At 41.8% G+C, this 22474-nt stretch overlaps 1 protein-coding gene and 1 non-coding gene across 4 annotated transcripts in view; one reads left to right on the top strand and one right to left on the bottom strand.

Moving 5' to 3' along the window:
- Positions 1–22474, bottom strand: part of ANKRD28 (ankyrin repeat domain 28) — a 152239-nt gene that overhangs the window by 55344 nt on the left and 74421 nt on the right. For all 3 annotated transcript variants that reach the window (XM_038760534.1, XM_038760543.1, XM_038760525.1), the window contains 2 exons: positions 14137–14215; positions 5492–5562 (listed from right to left, as the gene is read on the bottom strand). In XM_038760534.1, the coding sequence (XP_038616462.1) occupies positions 5492–5562; positions 14137–14215 (150 nt within the window). The remainder of the gene's footprint in view (positions 1–5491; positions 5563–14136; positions 14216–22474) is intronic.
- On the top strand, positions 6872–6944 carry TRNAS-GGA. Its single transcript has one exon. It is a non-coding gene; the product is annotated as a tRNA-Ser (tRNA).

Genomic DNA, 22474 nt, shown 5'->3' with positions numbered 1-22474 from the left:
TTGTCTACCAAATTTATTGTATCGTACTCTTCCACGGATTTAGTACAGTGCTCTTCCACATAGTCAGTGCTCAATAAATACCACTGATGGCACTATTTATAGTCAAATATCACCCAGTGGCCCCTCACAGGTCACACATCTCACTTCTGACATTCGGAACTGATCATTCAGAGCTCCCCTAATACTCATTCCCATTACAAATCCCCTTTTAATGACAGGTTGAAACAGGATGAAATGTTCTCTGAAGAATGGCATAAATGCTCCTCGCTTTTCTACCTACATTTTTTCTAAACTTGGAGATGAATACTTTATACAGATTCCAATTTAAAAGCTTTGGTGCTTTTAATCTACTTTACAAAACTGGCTTCTAATATTAGATCTACTTTTGAGTAAGAGGCAAATTTACCATTTATCCAACTGGGGAATTTTATGGTGCAGAAAGATAAACCATATTTTACGGTATAAATTATGGGAGAGTCAATCAATCAATCGTATTTATTGAGCGCTTACTGTGTGCAGAGCACTGGACTAAGTGCTTGGGAAGTAGAAGTTGGCAACATATAGAGACAGTCCATACTCAACAGTGGGCTCAAAGAGTCATTCACCAAAAATAAGTGTCAATATTATAAAACAGTTAATAAAACTAAACTTCCTCTTCATCAACTGCCTTGACCAGCTGCAGTCTAGTTTTCATCCCTTTCATTTCACTAACACCATCCTCCTTTTTCATCTTACTCGGTCTCCTGGCTGTCTCTGACACTGTTGGCTACTCCCTGTGCCCTGGAAACACTACCGGATTCTAGTTTCACCAACAGAGTACTCACCTCTCTGACTCTCCAAGCTCTCAAGCGCTTAGTACAGTGCTCTGCACACAGTAAGTGCTCAATAAATACGATTGATGATGACTGCTCTTTTCTGTCGACAAATCCTATTTATTAAGCACTTGCTGTGTGCAGAGCACTGTACTAAGAAGAACTATGAGAAGCCGCTGTACTATGAGAAGCAGCGTGACTTAGCGGAAAGAGCCCGGGCTTGGGAGTCGGAGGTCGTGGGTGTTAATCCCGGCTCTGCCACCTGTCAGCTGTGTGACTTTGGGCAAGTCACTTAACTTCTCTGTGCCGCAGTGACCTCATCTGTAAAATGGGGATCAAGACTGTGAGCCCCAGGTGGGACAACCTAATTACCTTGTATCTACCCCAGCGCTTAGAACAGTGCTTGGTACATTGTAAATGCTAAAATACCAACATTATCATTATCATCTTCATCATTATTATTATTATTATTACTCAGTTCTTGGAAGAGTACAGTACAACAGAGTTGGAAGATAGGTTCTCTGCCTCCAAGGAGCTTACAGTCCAGAAGAAGGAGCTGACAGTCTAGAGTCTTACATTTGAGAAGCAGTGTGGCCTGGTGGAGAGCACAAGCCTGGGAGTCAGAGGACCTGGGTTCGAATCCCAGCTCTGCCAATTGCCTGCTTTGTGACTTAATTCTCTGGTGCCTCAGTTTCCCCATCTGTACAAGGATGATTCACTGCCTGTTTTTCCCTACTGAACAGACTACGAGCCTGTTTAGGACTGAGACTGTATCCAACTTGATTATCTTGTATCTACCCCAGTGTTTAGTATTGTGCTTGACACACAATACGCGCTTAACAAAAGCCACAAGTATTAGTATTACCATTATTTATCAGGGCCCTCCTGAAATCCCTTGTTCCAGGACATAATCTCCAAATAATTTCCTATTCTTCAGGTCATGTCATCCCAATAGCCACCCTTGGCACAATTTAAAAATTGATTTATTCCTCTATTCATCATTTTATACTCTAGCCATTCCAGTTGTATCTTTTTTCTTCCTGCTATTTACAAATCATTTGTAACTTCTTATCTTCCCCATTTGACTATAAGCTTCAGAGGGGAGGCAACGTCTCATATTTCTATTACGTTCCTCCAAGCACTTAGGGCATAGTAGGTGCTCAACAGAAACTACCGATGGGTCTAAACATTAAATTACCAGCATCAAATTTCTCCCTGAACACTATTTATTTTATTTAAAAAAGAACTCTCCCAAGTGCTTAACGATGCTCTGCACACAACGGGTTGCACTAACTACTATCAATTGATTGGGAAATGCTCACTGATCAAGACGGAGAAGCAGTGTGGTGAAATGGAAAGAGCAACAGTCCTGGGAGTCAGAAGACCTGGGTTCTAATCCTGGCTTGGAGAGTTGCCTGCTGTGTGACCTTGGGCAAGTCACTTAACAACTCTGTGCCTCAGTTTCCTCATCTGTAAAACAGGGATTAAATCCTCTTATTTAGATTGTGTGCCCTGTTTGGGACAGGGACTGCGTTCGATCTAACTTGCATCTACCCCAGTGTGTGACACATAGTAAGCACTTACAATTATAATATAATAATAATAATAGCAATAATAACTAAAGAGAATGAGAATAAGAATAGCCCACTGCCTAGAGGCACTGCATCGCTGAGGATCTTTGTGAATTTTATAGGATAGTAAAAGCAATTTCCAGGACCTTGGCCTGTTGAAGGGGTCAAATTCTTTTGTAAGAGCAATGAACATAGTATTGAGGTCTTGCTGCAGCTCTCGGAACTTTCCTGCATCTGTCACACACTGCAAAAATCATATTTGGCTATAATTTTGCCTGCAATGGAGAGCAGAGTGACTTTTACTGTAGTTTCCTCAATTGGTTCGCTCCCTCTTATTCCGAAAATGGTGATTATGATGGCATCCTGAAGCCTGTGTCATGCCTCGGTGTTCTATAAATGACGGAAAGTCTTCAGCAGATAGATATCTAAGGATGGGGCCCCTTTATGCTCACCATTTCTGTAGCAATGTATCAAATCCGAACAAATCAAACATATTTATTGAGTGTTTATTGTGTGCAGGATACTATACTAGGCGCTTAGGAGAATACAATTCAACAGACACATTCCCTGCCCAGAATAAGTTTACAGCCTAGAGGGGAGTGTCAGTACAGTGCTCTGCACACAGTAAGCGCTCAATAAATACGATTGATTGATATACATAAATTACAATTAAATAAATAAGTGCTGTAGGGCTGGGGGATCGGCAGTGAGTAAAGGGCACATGGCGGGGCGATGCAGAAGGGAGTGGGAGAAAAGGAAATGAGTGCTTAGTGTGAGGGAAGTTCTCTTGGAGGAATAAGGCTTTGAAGGTGGGGAACGTAACTGTCTGTCAGATATGAAGAAGGAGGGCATTTTGGGCCAGAGGAGAGGTCAGGGGCAAGACACACGAGATCAGGGTGGAGTGCACAGGTCAGCATTAGGAAAGCAAAGTATAATAATAACAATAATAACGATGACATCTGTTAAGCGCTTACTGTGTGCGAAGCACTGTTCTAAGCGCTGGGAGGGATACAAGGGGATCAGGTTGCCCCACGTGGGGCTCACAGTCTTCATCCCCATTTTACAGATGAGGGAACTGAGGCGCAGAGAAGTTAAGTGACTTGCCCAAGGTCACACAGCTGACAAGTGGCTGTGGACTGGGTTACTCTCCAGTAGGGGAGTAGCAAGGTGAGGTAGGAGGGGGCAAGGTGACTGAGTGCTTTGAAGCCAATGGTAAGGAGTTTCTATTCATTCATTCATTCAATCGTATTTATTGAGCGCTTACTGTGTGCACAGCACACAGTACTACTACTACTAATAATAATAATGGCATTTGTTAAGCGCTTACTATGTGCAGAGCACTGTTCTAAGCGCTGGGGGGATAGCATGGTGAGGTAGGAGGGGGCAAGGTGACAGTGCTTTGAAGCCAATGGTAAGGAGTTTCTATTCATTCTTTCAATCGTATTTATTGAGTGCTTACTGTGTGCACAGCACACAGTACTACTACTACTACTACTACTAATAATAATGGCATTTGTTAAGCGCCTACTATGTGCAGAGCACTGTTCTAAGCACTGGGGGGGATAGCATGGTGAGGTAGGAGGGGGCAAGGTGACAGTGCTTTGAAGCCAATGGTAAGGAGCTTCTATTCATTCTTTCAATCGTATTTATTGAGCGCTTACTGTGTGCACAGCACACAGTACTACTACTACTACTAATAATAATAATGGCATTTGTTAAGCGCTTACTATGTGCAGAGCACTGTTCTAAGCACTGGGGGGGATACAAGGTGATCAAGTTGTCCCACATGGGGCTCACAGTCTTAATCCCCATTTTACAGATGAGGTAACTGAGGCTCAGAGAAAGTGCTTGGGAAGTACAAGTTGGCAACATATAGAGATGGCCCCTACCCAACAACGGGCTTACAGTCAATCAATCAATCAATCGTATTTATTGAGCATTTACTGTGTGCAGAGCACTGTACTAAGTGCTTGGGAAGTACAAGTTGGCAACATATAGAGACGGTCCCTACCCAGCAGTGGGCTCACAGTCTAGAAGGGGGAGACAGAGAACAAAACAAAACATATTAACAAAATAAAATAAATAGAATAGATATGTACAAGTAAAATTAAGAAATAAATAGAGTAATAAATGTGTCTATCTGATGCAGAGGTGAATGGGCAACCACTGGAGATTCTTGAGGGGTGGGAAACAGTGGGGAACGTTTTTGCAGAAAAATGATCCGGGCAGCAAAGTGAAGTATGGACTGGAGTGGGGACAGACCGAAAGCCAGGGGGTCAGCGAGAATGCTGATTTGGTAATAAATGAGTTCATCGCCCACTGTCAGCATGAAGAATCCCCATTTTACAGATGAGGTAACTGAGGCACAGAGACGTGAAGTGGCCAAGTGGACAGAACGCTTGTGGAATCGATATCTTGTGTGCCAGGCGCTGGGGTAGAGCCAACCCTGTATATATGTTTGTACATATTTAGTACTCTATTTATTTTACTTATACATATTTATTCTATTTATTTTATTTGGTTTATATGTTTTGTTTTGTTGTCTGTCTCCCCCTTCTAGACTGTGAGCCCGCTGTTGGGTAGGAACCGTCTCTATATGTTGCCAACTTGTACTTTCCAAGCGCTTAGTACAGTGCTCCGCACACAGTAAGCGCTCAATAAATGTGATTGAATGAATCAATGAATGAAAAGCCAGGAGAGGATAAATGCTGGGACTAACATTGTAGAAGTTTGGGTAGAGAGGAAAGGGCGGATTTTAGTTACGTTGCGAAGGTTTAGTGCAGAGCTCTGCCCACAGTAGGTACTCAATAAATACCACTGACTGACTTGCACAGCACCAAGTAGGCATTCAAAAAATGCTATTACCATTAATACTACCATTAATAGCAAAATAATACTACTATTACCACCACCACTTAGTCCTTCAAATGGAGCACACACTAGAGAGCAGTGTGATGGGAGACTGAAAATGGGAAGGATCTTAAATAACTGCTGATGAATCAATGACCCACAATTTTAACAAAAGTAAAATTATACTCCTTTTAATATCCTACCTATGACAACCAATTTCAGCTCTGTACTTTCTCAGTCAAAAGAAATTTCTCATACCTCACTACAAGATGCAACAGCTCTGTGTAAAGGAGTCAACCATTTGCTGTCTTTGGCATTAACTCTAGCTCCTGTAAAAAAAATTGAAGCAAATTAAAAATCTCTTTAGCTTCCCCAACTTAGACATGCACTGATTTAAATTTAGCAAACATTTCAAAAATTTTTACAATCTAAAACATTTCAGGGGACTTAATGTAATTATACTCTTGTGGCTAATAGGTAAATTAATTATTCATTAGTATAGGATCTAACAAAACCTACTCAGACATATCAATCAAAAATATATGTGCCGAACAGTGAAAGTAAAATTTAAAACTTAACTCAGATCACCTGCAATGTTTATTTTAAAAAGGAAAGACTATTAACATTTTTGAAAGATTCTGAATGAAGCAGAGAGAGCTGCAGTAGGTAATAAAGCAGAGGTCGGAAATCACAGATTCAATTACATAAATCGCTTTTAATAATTTGTAACTGGACACCATGCTAAACAGGAAATGTAGTAAAGCCCTTAGAATATCTTTGAGGCACTATAGTTGTACATCTTTAAGAGGCTACAATCTTCAGAGACTATTAGCTTTTATTCCAAATTCTGCATTCAGAGTACATAATCATTAAAAAGAATTCTCTTCAGGATCTCTCTGAAGTAAATGGAAAACGTTACTTAGACTTTAAAATCCAATCAACACCTCAAAAATGTCCCCAAAATGACAAGGCTTTATAAGATGAATAATTAAACGTTTAATAGACTGATGGTTCTTCCAGAAGATAAAACTGTACCCACTGCAGTACTGATAACTACTACTATTTTGGTATTTCAGTGTTTAGCTATGTGCCAAGCACCATAAAGTGCTCAGTACGCAGTTAAGTGCTCAATAAATGCCACTGGCTGACTGAATGAATGAAGCACTGGGGTAGATACATTCATTCACTCAATTGCATTTATTGAGCGCTATCTGTGTGCGCAGCACTGTACTAAACACTTGGAAGTGCAATTTGGCAACAGACAGAGACAATCGCTACCCAACAACGGGCTCACGGTCTTGGAAGGGGGAGACAGACAACAAAACAAATCGAGCAGACAGGCTTCAATAGATCATCATCATCAATCGTATTTATTGAGTGCTTACTATGTGCAGAGCACTGCACTAAGCGCTTGGGAAGTACAAATTGGCAACATATAGAGACAGTCCCTACCCAACAGTGGGCTCACTACAAGATAATCAGGTCAGACACAGTCCCTGTCCCACGCGGGGCTCACACACAATCTTCGTTATCCAGTACTAGTAAACTCTGAAAAAAGGAAGGAGACAAGGGACAGGGAAGAAGACGACTGGGGTGCCAATTTTCCATTTTGGGAATGGGACAGGGGAGATGTGCCGGGCCGAAATAGCTCAGTTGGGAGAGCGTTAGACTGGAGACCTAAAAGTCCCTGGTTCGATCCCGGGTTTCGGCACGTGTTGTACCTTACATCTCAACAAATCCTTATGGAACTTCGTCCGCGCACTCATAATTCTTTCACTCTTTAAAACCCAAAACACTATTTACTTGAAGCAGTGGAAAGAGCCCGGGCTTGGGAGTCAGAGGTCGTGGGTTCAAATCCCGGCTCTGCCGCTTGTCGGCTGTGTGACTCTGGGCAAGTCACTTAACTTCTCTGTGCCTCAGGTACCTCATCTGTAAAACGGGGTTTAAGCTTGTGAGTCCCACATGGGACAACCTGATCACCTTGTATCCTCCCCAGCGCTTAGAACAGTGCTTTGCACATAGTAAGCACTTAACAAATACCAAAATTACTATTATTATTATTATTACAAGGAAGGGAGGAAAAGATAGAGGACGAGAAGGAAAACTGGGTATGCGGAAGTGAAAGGCATAGAAAGAGGTGCTCCTTCTCCGCTGGGGACCAGGGTCAGATGCCAGCTGCTTCCTTCATAGTGTTCATAATGTTCACTTTGCCTTTGCAGTTTTCATCTGTCCTCTACATTGACAGATACCAGTTTTGATAATATGCACCTGCCCCTGCCACCTCACCTCTTCAATTTTCCACTGCTTCACACTTGCCTTCTTCCCCTTTCCCAATTCGCACATGGACATTCCCACCAAACTGACTAGTGCCGGTGGGAGTGCGTCTACTTCGCTCTCTCCTTCTACCTCGGCGATGCAGGGAGGTTGGTGGGAAACAGAGAGACTGGCACAGATCTGTTTTGCCCTCCCTCCATTCTCCTTGCTGTATGTGGTATTTCTATACATATATATATATATAATATGTATATATAATGTATATTATATGTAATATATAAATATGTATTTATTTCTGTTTATTCTGATGACTTGACACCTGTCCATATGTTTTGTTTTGCTGTCTGTCTCCCCCTTCTAGACTGTGAGCCCGTGTTGGGCGGGGACCATCTCTGTATGTTCCCAACTTGTACTTCCCAAGCGCTTAGTACAGTGCTCTGCACACAGTAAGCGCTCAATAAATACGATTGAATGAATGAATTCCACCCATTTGCTGATTCCCCTCGCGCTCCCGAGCTCGTAAACCCGATAAAACCAGAGTCCGCCGCCACTCCTTTGCAGATCTAACTAAACCCTGCTCACAATCAGCCGGCACCCCATTCCCCCTGCAGGGACTCCAGTCCCTGCTTGTACCTGAAGACTTCAAGTTCCATTTACATTAGAGACCCAGGCCTGTGCCCAGCTCTCACTGGCACCGTGGAGACCCCAGCCCTATTTCACACCACGATGACCCCTGTTTGGTGGGGTCAATCAGCACTGTGGCTCCAGCTGGCAAGGGGGAGGAAGTGAAACTGCATTCGTGGTTCCTCAGATTTTTTTTTTTTTTAATAAATCCAAGAGTGGGCAACTCTGCCTATCTGAAAAACTGTGCCAAATCAACGGCGGCATCCCTCAAGGGCCATGCCTCCATCAGTTATATTGATGTCTATTTGTATTGATGTCTGTCTCTTCCCCTCTAGACTGTGAGCTCATTTTGGGCAGGGATTGTCGCTCTCTATTGCTGTTTCGTACTTTCCAAGCGCTTAGGCCTTCCCAGACTGAGCCCCTTCCTTCCTCCCCCCCCTCGCCCCCTTCCTTACCTCCTTCCCTTCCCCACTGCACCTGTATATATGTATATATGTTTGTACATATTTATTACTCTATTTATTTATTTATTTTACTTGTACATATCTATTCTATTTATTTTATTTTGTTAGTATGTTTGGTTTTGTTCTCTGTCTCCCCCTTCTAGACTGTGAGCCCACTGTTGGGTAGGGACTGTCTCTATATGTTGCCATCTTGTACTTTCCAAGCGCTTAGTACAGTGCTCTGCACACAGTAAGCACTCAGTATGATTGACTGATTGATTGCTCTGCATGCAGTAAGTGCTCAATAAATACAATTGGATGAATGCATGAGTGGGCATCTATGGAAGAGGTGATTGTGTAAACTCCTGGCCAAGTTTCATCCTGTACTAGCTAATTCATTTTACTATGAACAAAAACCATACTAGTTTGGCAATGCAAAAGCTCAGGCCTGGGCCTCATCACTATCTCTCTGGCACTCGTCTAAACCAATTCTTGCTGGTAGATGTTTTGACCCATCTGGAAGACACTAAGGAAGTGGAACTATGACCATAGTTTAATCTCTTACAAAAAGTCACTGCCTTATATTATTTGGTTAGAGTTTGCACATTTTTCTAACACAGTGTTAGTACTCTCTGCTCAGAATTTTCATGTTGCTTAGAAGACACAGTGTAGAAGGACAGGGCCTGAGGAATGCGGTGGGGATACTAAGGACATGCCCTGGGAATGGCAGATCACATTTCTACACTGCACAGCTGGCCTGGACTATCAGATGATAGGTGTGGTAAAGCAAGACATCTGTTGGCCTGGAGGTCCCGACTCCTACAATCTCGAGGCCCCCGGGAGCACAGCTACAACAACACAATGTACTTTCAGTTGGGTTCCTGGCGTGACATGTGACAGGTGGAGCGCAATGCCAGAGCCTGACAGCCTCTGAACAGATTCCTGGCTTTGGCAGAGCATCTCTCAGCAGCAGGCAGCACGTGTGCCACATTCTGCAAGTCTGAAGCATCCCGACACACTGGAACAAACTTATTTCTGAGGTGAAACCGATGGCAGCTAACAGCAGCTCAGTGACTGGAAAAAAGAGGTCAGATGATCTCAAGGATCTGGGCCTATTTTGCAATATCATTATATTTCCAGAAACGTACTAAAGTGCCTAGTTTTTATTGGGTGTCGTACTAAAGAGCCTAGTTTTTATTGGGGGTTCCCATTCATAATTGTAGTTTGCTTTTCATTACATTCAAGATAAGCTCCTTTTGGGCAGGGATAGCATCTACTGACTGTGTTGTATTGTCAAGGGCCATTTTTCAAATGGTACCTGTTAAGTGCTTACGCTGTGCCCAGCCCTGAACAAAGTGCTGAGTAGATACAAGCTAATCAGGTTGGACACAGTCCATGTCCCACATGGGGCTCACAGTCTTAATCCCCATTCAAGTAACTGAGGCACAGAGAAATTAACTTACGTGCCCACGTCCAACGTCACACTGTAGACAAGTGGTGGAACTGAGAATGAAGCCCAGACCCTTCTGACTCCTACAGCTGTGCTCTATTCACTAAACCATGCTGCTTCTACTTGGTACACAGTACAGTAAGCACGCAAATGTCACTGACTGACAATACAGCAGTCATGTTATTTTCAATTTTTTTTGCCCTTGCATAATAAACTTGATATAGTGTTGCATCAAGAACACATTATCCTGCTGTGACATGTTTTCTCTAAGTATCTTGGCTAAAATGCTGGGAATCAGGGAGTGATTGTCTGATAGTGAGAGCCTTTTTGGACAGAGTTGTGTCACAATCTCAGAAGAAAACAACTTGTACACATGTGTGGGGAGCTGGAACAGGTGGGTACCACAACACCGATTTTCCTTATTGCTGGACCGCAATACGTAACCCGAGTTAGAGGAGGGTTTAATGAAGTGACCCTTTCTCAGATTCAATCTTTTACAGAAGAAAATACACTATTAGCTGTCTAAACACCACAGCTATAAAATGGCATATTCAGTTAGGGAACTAAAAAATGATCCAGAGGGTGCCAGATGATCCACCACGGCAGAACAGCCTATCTGTATTACATCACCACGTCCCTCATTCAAAAGGTTCCCAATGTTGGACACCCACCGAGGGGCAGGGATCCTCCAGTGTTAGTAGAATAGCACTCGATAAATACCACTGAATAGCCTTGTCCTAATTCCTTAACAACGCTGCCAAGACGCAAAAGGGCAGAACTGAGTGAGGTCATTTTCTAATGAATGTCCGCAGCCCCCCTACTTGAGGCTCAGAGTGCGCCACTTTTTCCGAAGCTCTTTTTTCTTACACAAAAGACTTGATCTCAAACCATCACGTATCAAGGGAATTTTACTATTGCGGGTGGAAATTTTGGAAATCAAATCAGACAGAAATTAAAGCATCCTTGCCCGCATATCTGCAGGGTCTCAAGTAGAAGACCGCCTATTGATGAAAATTCCCAGGTGGAATGAGAATGTTTCCCAGAGCCACAGTGACAATAGCACTGTCAGAGTTGGAACATTTCCACCTGGACTCAATGCAGTATCCCAGAGTGGAGCTTTGAGGCTATGGAATTCTCTACCTTCCATGTTGCTCCTTGAGAATTGGGAGATAGATTCCCATCCTTATTCATTATCTCCAACCATCCATTTAAGGCGATTTTGTAAATCAATAGCCATTAAATATTCATTGACATGTTTACTTTAGTCTCCCACATTTTCTGATTGGGAAAGCTTTTTAAAAAGATAAAGTCTCAGTGGTATACTTTATTGGATGTATTAATTTAAAACATGTTAATTACAAGTTAACACTTCATTCTTAGCCCACAATCAGGTCCTCAAAGGGCTTGGTGGTTTATCTCAGTAAATTATATCCTGGGAGAGGAGCCATATCGATGCAATTCTCGCACACCACACACACACACTGATAATTCAGATTAATACTGATCCTTCAAAAATAGTTCTGAGCAGGATCTGGCAAACTTCTATCATATAGGAATATGACCTTTAGACGTTCTCAGTGATAAGGCTGTGAAAAGTTTCACTGTCCTTCAGTTCCCAAGCATAAAATTTCAACTTAAAGCTGTTCTTGGTGGTGTAGACCCATACGTTTCTTTAATGTTTTACATCGCCTTCTCATCTCCTTTCTCCATCTCTTTCGATATTTTGTTCTAACTGCAGAGTTTAGGGTACAGTTAACCATCTAACCTAAATGCATTAACAGTTACAGAAGTTAAAAGGAAGTTAATGAGCTACGAAGCACAACCATACATTTATTATTCATTTTGAAACTGTAAGGATCACTAGAAAGTTTATGGCCTCCGGTGTTCATCAGTTCTTTTGGTCGGGTCTTGAAAAAACTCAATCCATCTCAATTTGTTGTAAGCAAATCTCGTGTTTTAAATACATTTCTCCCCACTGGCTAGGAAGCTAGATCAAGGCATTTATCTTTTTTATGAATAAAATCAATAAAGAAGAAGCCAGTGGTCACTGACCCTTGGCAAGATTTCAGTGTGGCTTAACTTGGAGGGAGAAGGGTAAAAGCTCTTCTGAGGAAAGGTAGCAAAAAGTGGAGTGGTTGAGATCTCAGTGCCAGCACTGTGGGTCCTATGGTGATACCCCAAAAAGATACTCCTTTTTTCAGTAAAATTAGGGCTCTGTGTGGCTCCTACGGCAGCCTACAGTACTCCCACCTTGTATCTGAACTGAGAAAAAACTACATACAAGTTAAAACACAGAACAAATCTTGCAATGGGGAAATTCAAGAAACTGCCCTCATTCAATGCAAACTGAGGTGTCACACCATTCAACTAACAAAGATATCACTTGTTTTAAAAATTGGTAGGTGAGCATATAAGTTACAATATATTTTCACACCTCACTCCATGTAGTGTACCCATTTATTTGCATTTTATGTACACCTAAGTGGTCAAACAAATACTTAAGTTGTAGTAAAAACTGTTAAACATTAAAACCAACTTTACAGTTACATTACCTATATTCACAAATCAGTGATCTAAATTAATAATATGAGTCCGAGTTTCAAACGGGTTACAATAATGAGCACGTAAAAAATACAGCTACGTCTTCTGGGTTCAAAGGTGAAGCCGTTTCAAAAGATTTTATCAGTGTGTGTAGGTGACGTAGTTCTCAAGTGCTGCACACTTAGAAGCTACGGTTTGTCACTAAAATGGAAGCATTAAGAGATTATTTCCATTTCAAAAATCTGAAAAGTAGGACACCTGGGTCACTGTAAACATGTGATCACAACCCTGAATAAAAGGTAAAATATTAGATGAATTCAATCACATAATGCTAATATATGAATTGTGTAAATCTGTTTAAGATTTATATGTGACACTTATACTGAGACAGTATACACTAGTGCAAAGAGCCTGGGGCTGGAAATCAGGAAACCTACTCTGGCCACCCGGGTGCTGCATGACCTTGGCCAAGTCACAGCCTCTCTGGGTCTCTTTATTCATCATCTGTAAAATGAGGGTATAAATTCTTGTCTCCTCCCTATTCTTAGCTTTGGTGGAAGGATAAGATGAAGTAATTGATGTGAAAGCACATTACAGAAAATAGAAGACATTTTATATATACATATAAAATGTATATATATATATATATATATCCTGAAAAGACATTTTATATATACATATAAAATGTATATATATATATATATATATACATGGCATTATTAATTTAACTGTCTTTTAAGAAGAGAATGGCTATTAGAATGAATTCAATCCTATAGATATGAAACAGAAATATGAATGTCTACTTAATAATTTTCTCTAAAGCTTGTCTTTCTATATTGGTTGGATTCTTCTTCCTATAAATTGTATTTCTTTCACCCCTTAGACACTTTTTATAAAAGGAACCAACAGTTCAGGCAAGTGTTTGTTGGGGGCAAAAGGTGACTCATTCATTCATTCAATCACATTTACTGAGCGCTTACTGTGTGCACAGCACTGTACTAGGCGCTTGGGAAGTACAAGTTGGCAACATATAGAGATGGTCCCTACGCAACAACGGGTTCACAGTCTAGAAGGGGGAGACAGACAACAAAACAAAATATGTGGTCAGGTGTCAAGTCATCAGAATAAGTATTCAGTATTCAGATATACTTGAATAGCTCAGAACTAACACTTATGAATATTTGAATGCCACATGCTTAAACCCATGAGACGATGTTAATATGTAATGTTACACTGAGATCAAGTAAAAATACTTGAAAGCCACTTAGGAAAGTTTATCCTTGTCCAAGTTGAACATAAAGTGACATTACAAAAAAATCACGCATACAAGAGACATACCACTCTAGATTTAAACTGAAATTATTTCTACTTTCACTTTAAAGAGACCAACACCTTAAACTACAATGACAGTAGAGAGTGAAACAAGCTTGATTTAGTAGCTACCTTGGTTAATTCTGACCAGATGCAAAGTCTTCTAAGGCTATGGTCTCCAAAACCCCTATGGAGGAATGCATTCTTCCTGATTAAAAATCAGGATATAGATAATAAGCTTTTATTAGAGCATATCATACCTGATAAAATAAGTAGTTCAATAATTTCTGCATCACCAAGATAAGCAGCAGCATGTAAGGGGGTCCTTTTTTCATTATCCTGTGGTAGGGGGGAAAAGCGGGACAACATTTAGCAAATACATTTATTTTCATGTAATAAAATGAAGAGAACTAACGACAGCTCCCAACCTGAAATTTTCAACATTGTTAAAAATCATGGTAAAAGTTAAAATTGATGTCGGTCCATCCCACACACAATTAAAATTTCTCATAATTATACAATGAAGAGGAAAGCCAGAGAAACTGAAAACCAAGATAGTAGAGAGTGGCAGTTTTGCCAAAAAATGAAAAAGTTCAGAGTAGCAAAATGTGGGCTTCATTAGATGCAAAGCAAACGAACTAGTTCAAAAAATAGTGTATGCTGAAATAGAAATTTTGGGCCATCCTCTTGGCCATGCATCATGCTTCTTGAGCAACCACAAGGATTCTCACTAAGTTGCTGAAAGGAGTTTTAAGAGGAGAAAATAAGATGAGGTCCCTGCTGACAATCTAAAATAACAAAATCTCAAGTTGTGCTTCATAAATCATGCTAGTTTTCTACCCATTCAGAGCCTACAAGTAGTATTAGTAGCAGCAGTAACAGCATTTACTAAGAGTCCACTAAGTGCACACCATTCTAAGATCATCAGAAGAGCAAAACATGCAAGTGACATATTCCTTGCCTACAAGGAGCTAAGTATATTGTTTAATGGGGGATACAGATATTAAAGTATTTACAATCCAGGGGATCAAAATAAAGAACTGAATGTACTACTGAATTCATATATACGTGTTGATGATGGCTACAAGTACATAAGTGCTTAGACTCTAGAGTATAAGCTCTTTGTGGGCAGGAAATATTGTTTACCAACTATGATACATTTACAGCACTCAGTAAATGCTCAATAAATACCAATTATTGACTGAAGTGCTAGAAATGGCTGATGGATTTATAGGAATGGGGATTCTGGAATTAATCGGGCAAGGCATGTTGCAGGAAGAGGGCTTTCAAGAAAGGGAACTGTGTTCAGTTGTATTTGGGGAGGGAGGGAGTTCCAAGCAGGGGGAGCATAGTGGACAGATAAGAGGACAGATCTGTCCATAAGAGGACAGATGTTTAACAGCTGAGCGTGAGGTACAGTTAGAATGTTAGCTTGGAAGGAAGAAATATTTACTCTAGATTATAAACTCCTCGTGGGCGGGGAACATGTCTACCAACTCCGTTTTAACTTGCGGGCAGGAAATATGTCTGTTTTATCTTTGTGTTGTAATCTTCTAGACTGTGAGCCCGCTGTTGGGTAGGGACCGTCTCTATATGTTGCCTACTTGTACTTCCCAAGCGCTCTGCACACAGTAAGCGCTCAGTAAATACGATTGAATGAGTGAATGAATGAATAATCTCCAAAGTGCTTAGTACAGTGCCCTGCACACAGTAAGCACTCAATAAACATAAGTGATTGGTTGGGGAGTAGTAGTGAAGACAGCAGGTATGTGAGGCAGGCTAAGTTGGTGGAGGTGCTTTGAAGTTCATTATAAGGGAGGGATTTGCTTAATGCAGAGGAACGCGGGGAAATCAGGAGAGGGTTTTGTGGAAGAGGGATGGGTGCAGAGTGACACTTCAGGACATGATTTTGTTCAATCCCAAGGACAAAAAAGGCTGAAAGCTAAATCAGCTCCAAATGCTTATGGTCCACCCTTTATGCCGACTTCAGTTTACACATACATTACAACAGTACACATGCAAACTTCCTCACACTGAAGGATGAAGTCAGTCAACCAGCCCAGCACCCAGAGTGTGACTTAGTGGGAACAAAGGTGCAGAGGCCCCGCTCCAGAATATAAAGACTGTCTGGTTTGCTAACTGAATCTGGGAAATTCTTTCACTCAGTAAATTCAGTTTCATGCAATTGAGACTGGGGACTCTGAGCTACATAACACCTAACTAGTATTAGGGGGAAAAAGATAGAAAGAAAAAAAAAGAACCAGCCTATCTATAGCCAGAGCAAACCAGAGGTAAGGGGGTGTCTAGATGCTGGCCAAGATTTGTTTGCTAACTTTTCAAAGGGCCCCAGTAATAACGGCTGAATCAGATTTCCAAGCTAGATAATGACCAAGTCCATGACAATTACAAACTGGAAAGAATATGAATGGAAAAATAAAAAGACTGAGATTTATGGAATATTTACAGCCTCTGAAGGCTGAAGCTGTGAATGCAACTGCAGTCAATGTGCAATGAAAGGAGTAGAAAAAGACTGGGGATTGGAATAGCCCCAGATAAGTTCATCCCAGCCTCCTTTATTCCAGCTATATTTTAGGAGGCAGACAGATAACCTAATCAAAACTCTGCAAGCCTATCCTCTCAAATCTCTCTAGGTTTCAGTTTCCTCTTCTGTAAAATGGGAGATAAGACACCAATAAGCATCTTAAAAGATGATTCATATGGCTATAATTATGGAAAACTGAGGAGGGGAGAAGCTGGAGTCAAAAACTGGGTAAAATAATGTAATAAGCCAATTAGGAAGTGAGTAGGGCTTAAACCAAAGTAGAGATCATAAGGATGGAAAAGACATGGATTTGCTAAACAATACCAAGGAAGAAATGTCAAGACAGAGATAGAAAGAGGAAAGTAAAGGAAAGAATGCAGTCAAAGATAACTTCATAAGAGAGCTGGTGGACAGGAGGTAGAAAATATTAGCCAAGTGCAAAGAAAACCAAAACCAACTAGAATGAGATTTATCTAGGTGACTCTCAGACTCTAACAAATACATACTATAACAAGTGTGGTAAGTAGCACAAACATGTTAGGTGTGGGGGGAAAAAAGGAACATTAATAAATCTATCATATTTATTGAGCACTTACTGTGTGCTGAATATTGTACTAAGCATTTGGGAGAGCACAATATAACTCTAGACTGTGAGCCCATTGTTGGGTATGGACCATCTCTATATGTTGCCAACTTGGACTTCCCAGGTGCTTAGTACAGTGCTCTGCACACAGTAAGCGTTCAATAAATGTGATCGAATGAATGAATGAACTGAGTTGGTAAACACATTCCCTGCTGACTGGAATTTTATAAGTTAAACGTCTCTCTTCCATTATAATTTTACAGTTCCATAGTGAGCTAAATGCTACGAGAGTTACAACCCATCTGCTCCACACTCCTTTGATGTCACCTTTCTGACCAATCAATGGTATTTGAGTGCTTATCGTATGCAGGGCACTGCACTAAGGCCCTGGGAGAGTACAACATAACAGAGTTGGTGGACCCATTCCCTACCTACTACAAGCTTACAGTCTAGAGGAGGAGACAGATATTAATATAGTTTGTAGGTAAGTGCATAAGTGCATAAGGCCTCTTCCTCCCTTCAAGGCCCTGCTGAGAGCTCACCTCCTCCAGGAGGCCTTCCCAGACTGAGCCCCTTCTTTCCTCTCCCCCTCGTCCCCCTCCCCATCTTACCTCCTTCCCTTCCCCACAGCACCTGTATATATGTATATATGTTTGTACATATTCATTACTCTATTTATTTATTTATTTATCTTGCTTGTACATATCTATTCTATTTATTTTATTTTGTTAGTATGTTTGGTTTTGTTCTCTGTCTCCCCCTTTTAGACTGTGAGCCCACTGTTGGGTAGGGACTGCCTCCGTATGTTGCCAATTTGTACTTCCCAAGTGCTTAGTACAGTGCTCTGCACATAGTAAGCGCTCAATAAATACGATTGATGATGATGATGATAAGTACTGTGGGGTGAATATCAAAATGCCCAAAGGGCACAGATCAAAGTGCACAGATGACACACAAGGGAGAGGGACTTAGGGAAAAGAGGGCTTAATCAGGGAAGGTCTCCTGGAGGAGATGTGCCCTTAATATAGCTTTGAAGGTAGGGAGAGCAACGGTCTAGCATATATGGAGAGGGTGGGAGTTTCAGGCTGGAGGGAGGATGGGGGAAAGGGGTCTGGAGCAGAGAATGATGACTCAACAGGGATATTGTACATGACTCAACAGGATTTCTGTACATGACTCAACATGCATTTTGTACATGACAACAGGGATTTTGTACATGACTCAACAGGGATTTTGTTCGGAACAAACAAACTGCCTTCAGTAATTTAAATTATTCAGAGAAAAGTGTGACTCAGTAAGATCCCTGTGGGCAGGGAACAAGTCTACCAACTCTGTTGTAGCGTAATCTCCCAAGTACTTAGTACAGTACTCTGCACACAATAAGCATTCAATAAATAGCATTGATTGATCCATTGTGCAAATGTGTCACTAAAACCATTTGGTCAGTATTTCCGTATTTGGTCAGTCACTTATAACAACGCTTTTTATCCGCATCCTTTATCTTTGAAGACAAAGTCACTGGCTGTAAGTTTTATCCATTAGTGCAACTTGACTGGAATGTGACTGAAGACTCTACCATCAATCAATCAATCAATCATATTTATTGAGCATTTACTGTGTGCAGAGCACTGTACTAAGCGCTTGGGAAGTACAAATTGGCAACATATAGAGACAGTCCCTACCCAACAGTGGGCTCACAGTCTAAAAGGGGGAAGGTGATCCAAGGTGAATACCTAAATGCTGAAACCTCCCCTACTGACTTTTGCAGAATCTGGAGCTATCTTCAATCAATCAATCATATTTATTGAGCGCTTACTGTGTGCAGAGCACTGTACTAAACGCTTGGGAAGTATAAGTTGGCAACATATAGAGACAGTCCCTACCCAACAGTGGGCTCACAGTCTGAAAGGGGGAGACAGAGAACAAAACCAAACATACTAACAAAATAAAATAAATAGAATAGATATGTACAAGTAAAATAGAGTAATAAATCTGTACAAACATATATACATATATACAGGTGCTGTGGGGAGGGGAAGGAGGTAAGATGAGCGGGATGGAGAGGGGGACGAGGGGGAGAGGAAGGAAGGGGCTCAGTCTGGGAAGGCCTTCTGGAGGAGGTGAGCTCTCAGTAGGGCCTTGAAGGGAGGAAGAGAGCTAGCTTCGATTTTGCCTCCAATTTCATGGCCCCTTAGAAGTTCCTGCTTAAAAGGAGTCTGTGAGAGCCAGTAGTATAACAAGAATAGGTGCTGTGTTTTGTGGTTTTGGGGGGGTCTGGATACAAGAGAGCCCTGGGAGCCCTCTCTGAAGCCAGACCCAAACTAGATCCAAATCCATCCCATATCCAGGCAGAGGTTGGGCAGCAGAAGGGATAAGCCCATTCTCTCGCTCAGATTGTGAGGCTATCTATTCCTCGGATTCTTTCTCTGTTTGTTCCTTTGGCTCAGGAGGAGTGAGATCCACACCTAGCCAAAGATAGTGTTATGTGATCTGTGGAGTTGATCCCACATATCACTCCTTCCCATTCCACTACCTTTCAACAGACAAAGTGGTATTTCCACTTTTTATACCCGTCCCTGGCCAACTGGGGCACAGTGGAGTCTACCAATCAGTGGTACTTATTGAGTGTATTAAGCACTTGGGAGAGTACATTACAACAGAACTGGTTGACATGTTTCCTGTCCGTAACGAGTTTGCAGTCTAGAGTCTAGTGCTGGGGGGGCCCATGGGAATACTCTAGTCTATGGCCAGGGACTGTGCCCATACCCAACCAACAATCTCGTTGGCTCCTGGGGCACTTGACAAGTATGTGGATGGTTCCATACTAGCCAGCATCACTAATGAGATGCCAGTGCTAATGTTGGTGGGATGTCTGATACCTGAGCTTAAAAAAAAGGCCTTGGCAAGTAGCCAGACGAGGACACCATCTGAATTCAGAAAGCGCTGGAAACACCAAGTATGACCACATAAGATACAGTCTTTCTGTACCATGTGGCTGGGACTGCCAGCCTTGCGCTGGCCTCTTTAGTGTCTGTCTCTCTCCCTCGCCCGCACACACACACACACACACACACACACACACACTCTCTCTCATACACACACACACACACACACACACACACACACACACACAGAGAGAGAGAGAGAGAGAGAGAGAGGCATTTCACCACCAGTGGCATCTTCAGACAACAAGGACAACTACTGACAAGGACAATAATTATTATCATCATCAATCAGTGATATTTATTGTGCACTTACTGTGTGCAGAGAAATATACTATGTGCTTAGGAATGTATAATAACAGCACACGCTCTCTGTCCACAATGAGGCTAATTCATTCATTATTAATTATATATTACTATATACATGAAACGAGATAGAGATAGATGATGGTAAGCCTGTTATACAAGTCTCTAGTCATAAATTTGACTGTTGTCTCCTATTCCACGATTATCCCCTTGACTGTTGCCTCCTACTCCACTATAATCAATCAATCAATCAATCGTATTTATTGAGCACTTATTGTGTGCAGAGCACTGTACTAAGTGCCCTTCGCCTCTCCTGCAATTGCATCAAGCACTTCTGGGGGTGGAAGGATAGAGAGTCTTAAGAAACCAGACTTGAAACATTATCCTTTCCTAACAGTAGTACAGTGTACCCTGCCATTTTTCCCCCTTGTCAGTCAATCTGTGGTATTTATTTAGCGTTTAATGTGTGTGCTCAATAATCTCTTTCCTCCATAGAGAAAGGCGCCGATTCCCAAGGTAAAGCCTACTCTACACTAAAATTTTACAGATAAATTTGTAACTCTCTTACTCAACTGTCAGAAAGTATATTTTACCTTAGGTTTAATTTATAGGTGAAGAAACTGGAAACAAAAAAAATATTAATATTGTAGTAATAGTACTGGCATTTACGAGTGCCTACTGAATTCAGTGAGCAGTTCCATGAGCAGAGGTAAGGAAGCGAAGCCGGAGAGTGCTGATCAGCAAAACAAGGATCAGAAAGTATTCTAATGATAAGGGAATGACCCACGGTGTCCAAAGTGGGCAAGAGATCGGAGGAGGATTAGGGTAGAGTACAGCTCACTGAATTTAGCTATGAGGCGTTCATTCATGACTTTGGAGAATAATAATTATAGTACTTGTTAAGCGCTTACTATGTGTCAAGCACTGTTCTAAGCACTGGGGTAGATACATGTTAATCAGGTTGGACAGAGTCCCTGTCGCACATGAGGCTCAGACTCTTAATACCCATTTTAAAAACGAGGGACCAAGGACCACAGAAGTTAAGTGGCTTGCCCAAGGTCACACAGTAGACATTCATTCATTCATTCAATCGCATTTATTGAGCGCTTACTGTGTGCAGAGCACTGTACTAAGAGCTTGGGAAGTACAAGTTGGCAACATATAGAGATGGTCCCTACCCAACAACGGGCTCACAGTCTAGAAGGGGGAGAGAGACAACAAAACATGTGGACAGGTGTCAAGTCATCAGAATAAATAGAAATAAAGCTAGATGCACATCATTAACAAAATAGAATAGTAAATATGTACAAGTAAAATAGAGTAATCAATCTGTACAAACATATATACAGGTGCTGTGGGGAGGGGAAAGAGGTAGGGAGAGGGGATGGGGAGGAGGAGAGGAAAAGGGGAGGCTCAGTCTGGGAAGGCCTCCTGGAGGAGGTGAGCTCTCAGTAGGGCTTTGAAGGGAGGAAGAGAGCTAGCAAGCTAGACATGCGGCGGAGCCAGGAGAAGGGTCTCAGTGGAGTGAAGGGGACAAAAATCGGACTGGAGTGAGTCAAGAAGAATTGGAGAAGTGAAGGCAGCAGGTTTCTATACAACACTTCAGAGGAATTTGGGCAGAAAGGGGGCAAAGGGCAAGGGTGAGAGCTGGGAGAGGGCTATGGGAGTCAAAGATGGTATTTTTCGAACAGGAAGACTTGAGCTTGTCTGAAAGAATCAATCAGTGGATTTTATTGAGTACTTACTGTGTGCAGAGCACTGTCATAGGTGCTTAGCAGAACTGGTACTCACGATCCTTACCCTCAAGGAGCTTACAAGGGCAAAGAACCATTCTAGTGAGAGAAGCTGAATACAGAATTAAGGCATGCGAGGCGGGCGGGAGCAAGTGCTTCTAAGAAACAAGAGGGAAAAGGTAGAGAGGTTAAGTTGGGAGTAGATGGGTGATCTCCTCTTGAGAAACAGCCACGATGGAGGAGGAAGAGAAGACTGGAGTAGTAGAGTGATGGGAAGTAGAGTGATGGGGCGAAGGGGCCTAGGGTCGAATGTTTCTAGTTTACCGACAAAGTTCTAGGCAGAAGGCGGTGGGAGAGCTGGTGTGGGTTAGAGATGGGGGAATTGATGAGGGAAGAATAGAAGAGTGGCCAAACAGATGAAAAAATTACTGAAGTTGAATCTTTAGCCCACTAAGAGGTGGGTGGATCATATCTAACTTCATTAATTACTTC

The sequence above is a fragment of the Tachyglossus aculeatus genome, chromosome 2 (genome assembly GCF_015852505.1).
Source record: "Tachyglossus aculeatus isolate mTacAcu1 chromosome 2, mTacAcu1.pri, whole genome shotgun sequence".
NCBI classification, from domain to species: Eukaryota; Metazoa; Chordata; class Mammalia; order Monotremata; family Tachyglossidae; genus Tachyglossus; species Tachyglossus aculeatus.
The sequence above is the reverse complement of the archived record's forward strand: the minus strand, read 5'-3'. Positions and strand labels throughout refer to the sequence as shown.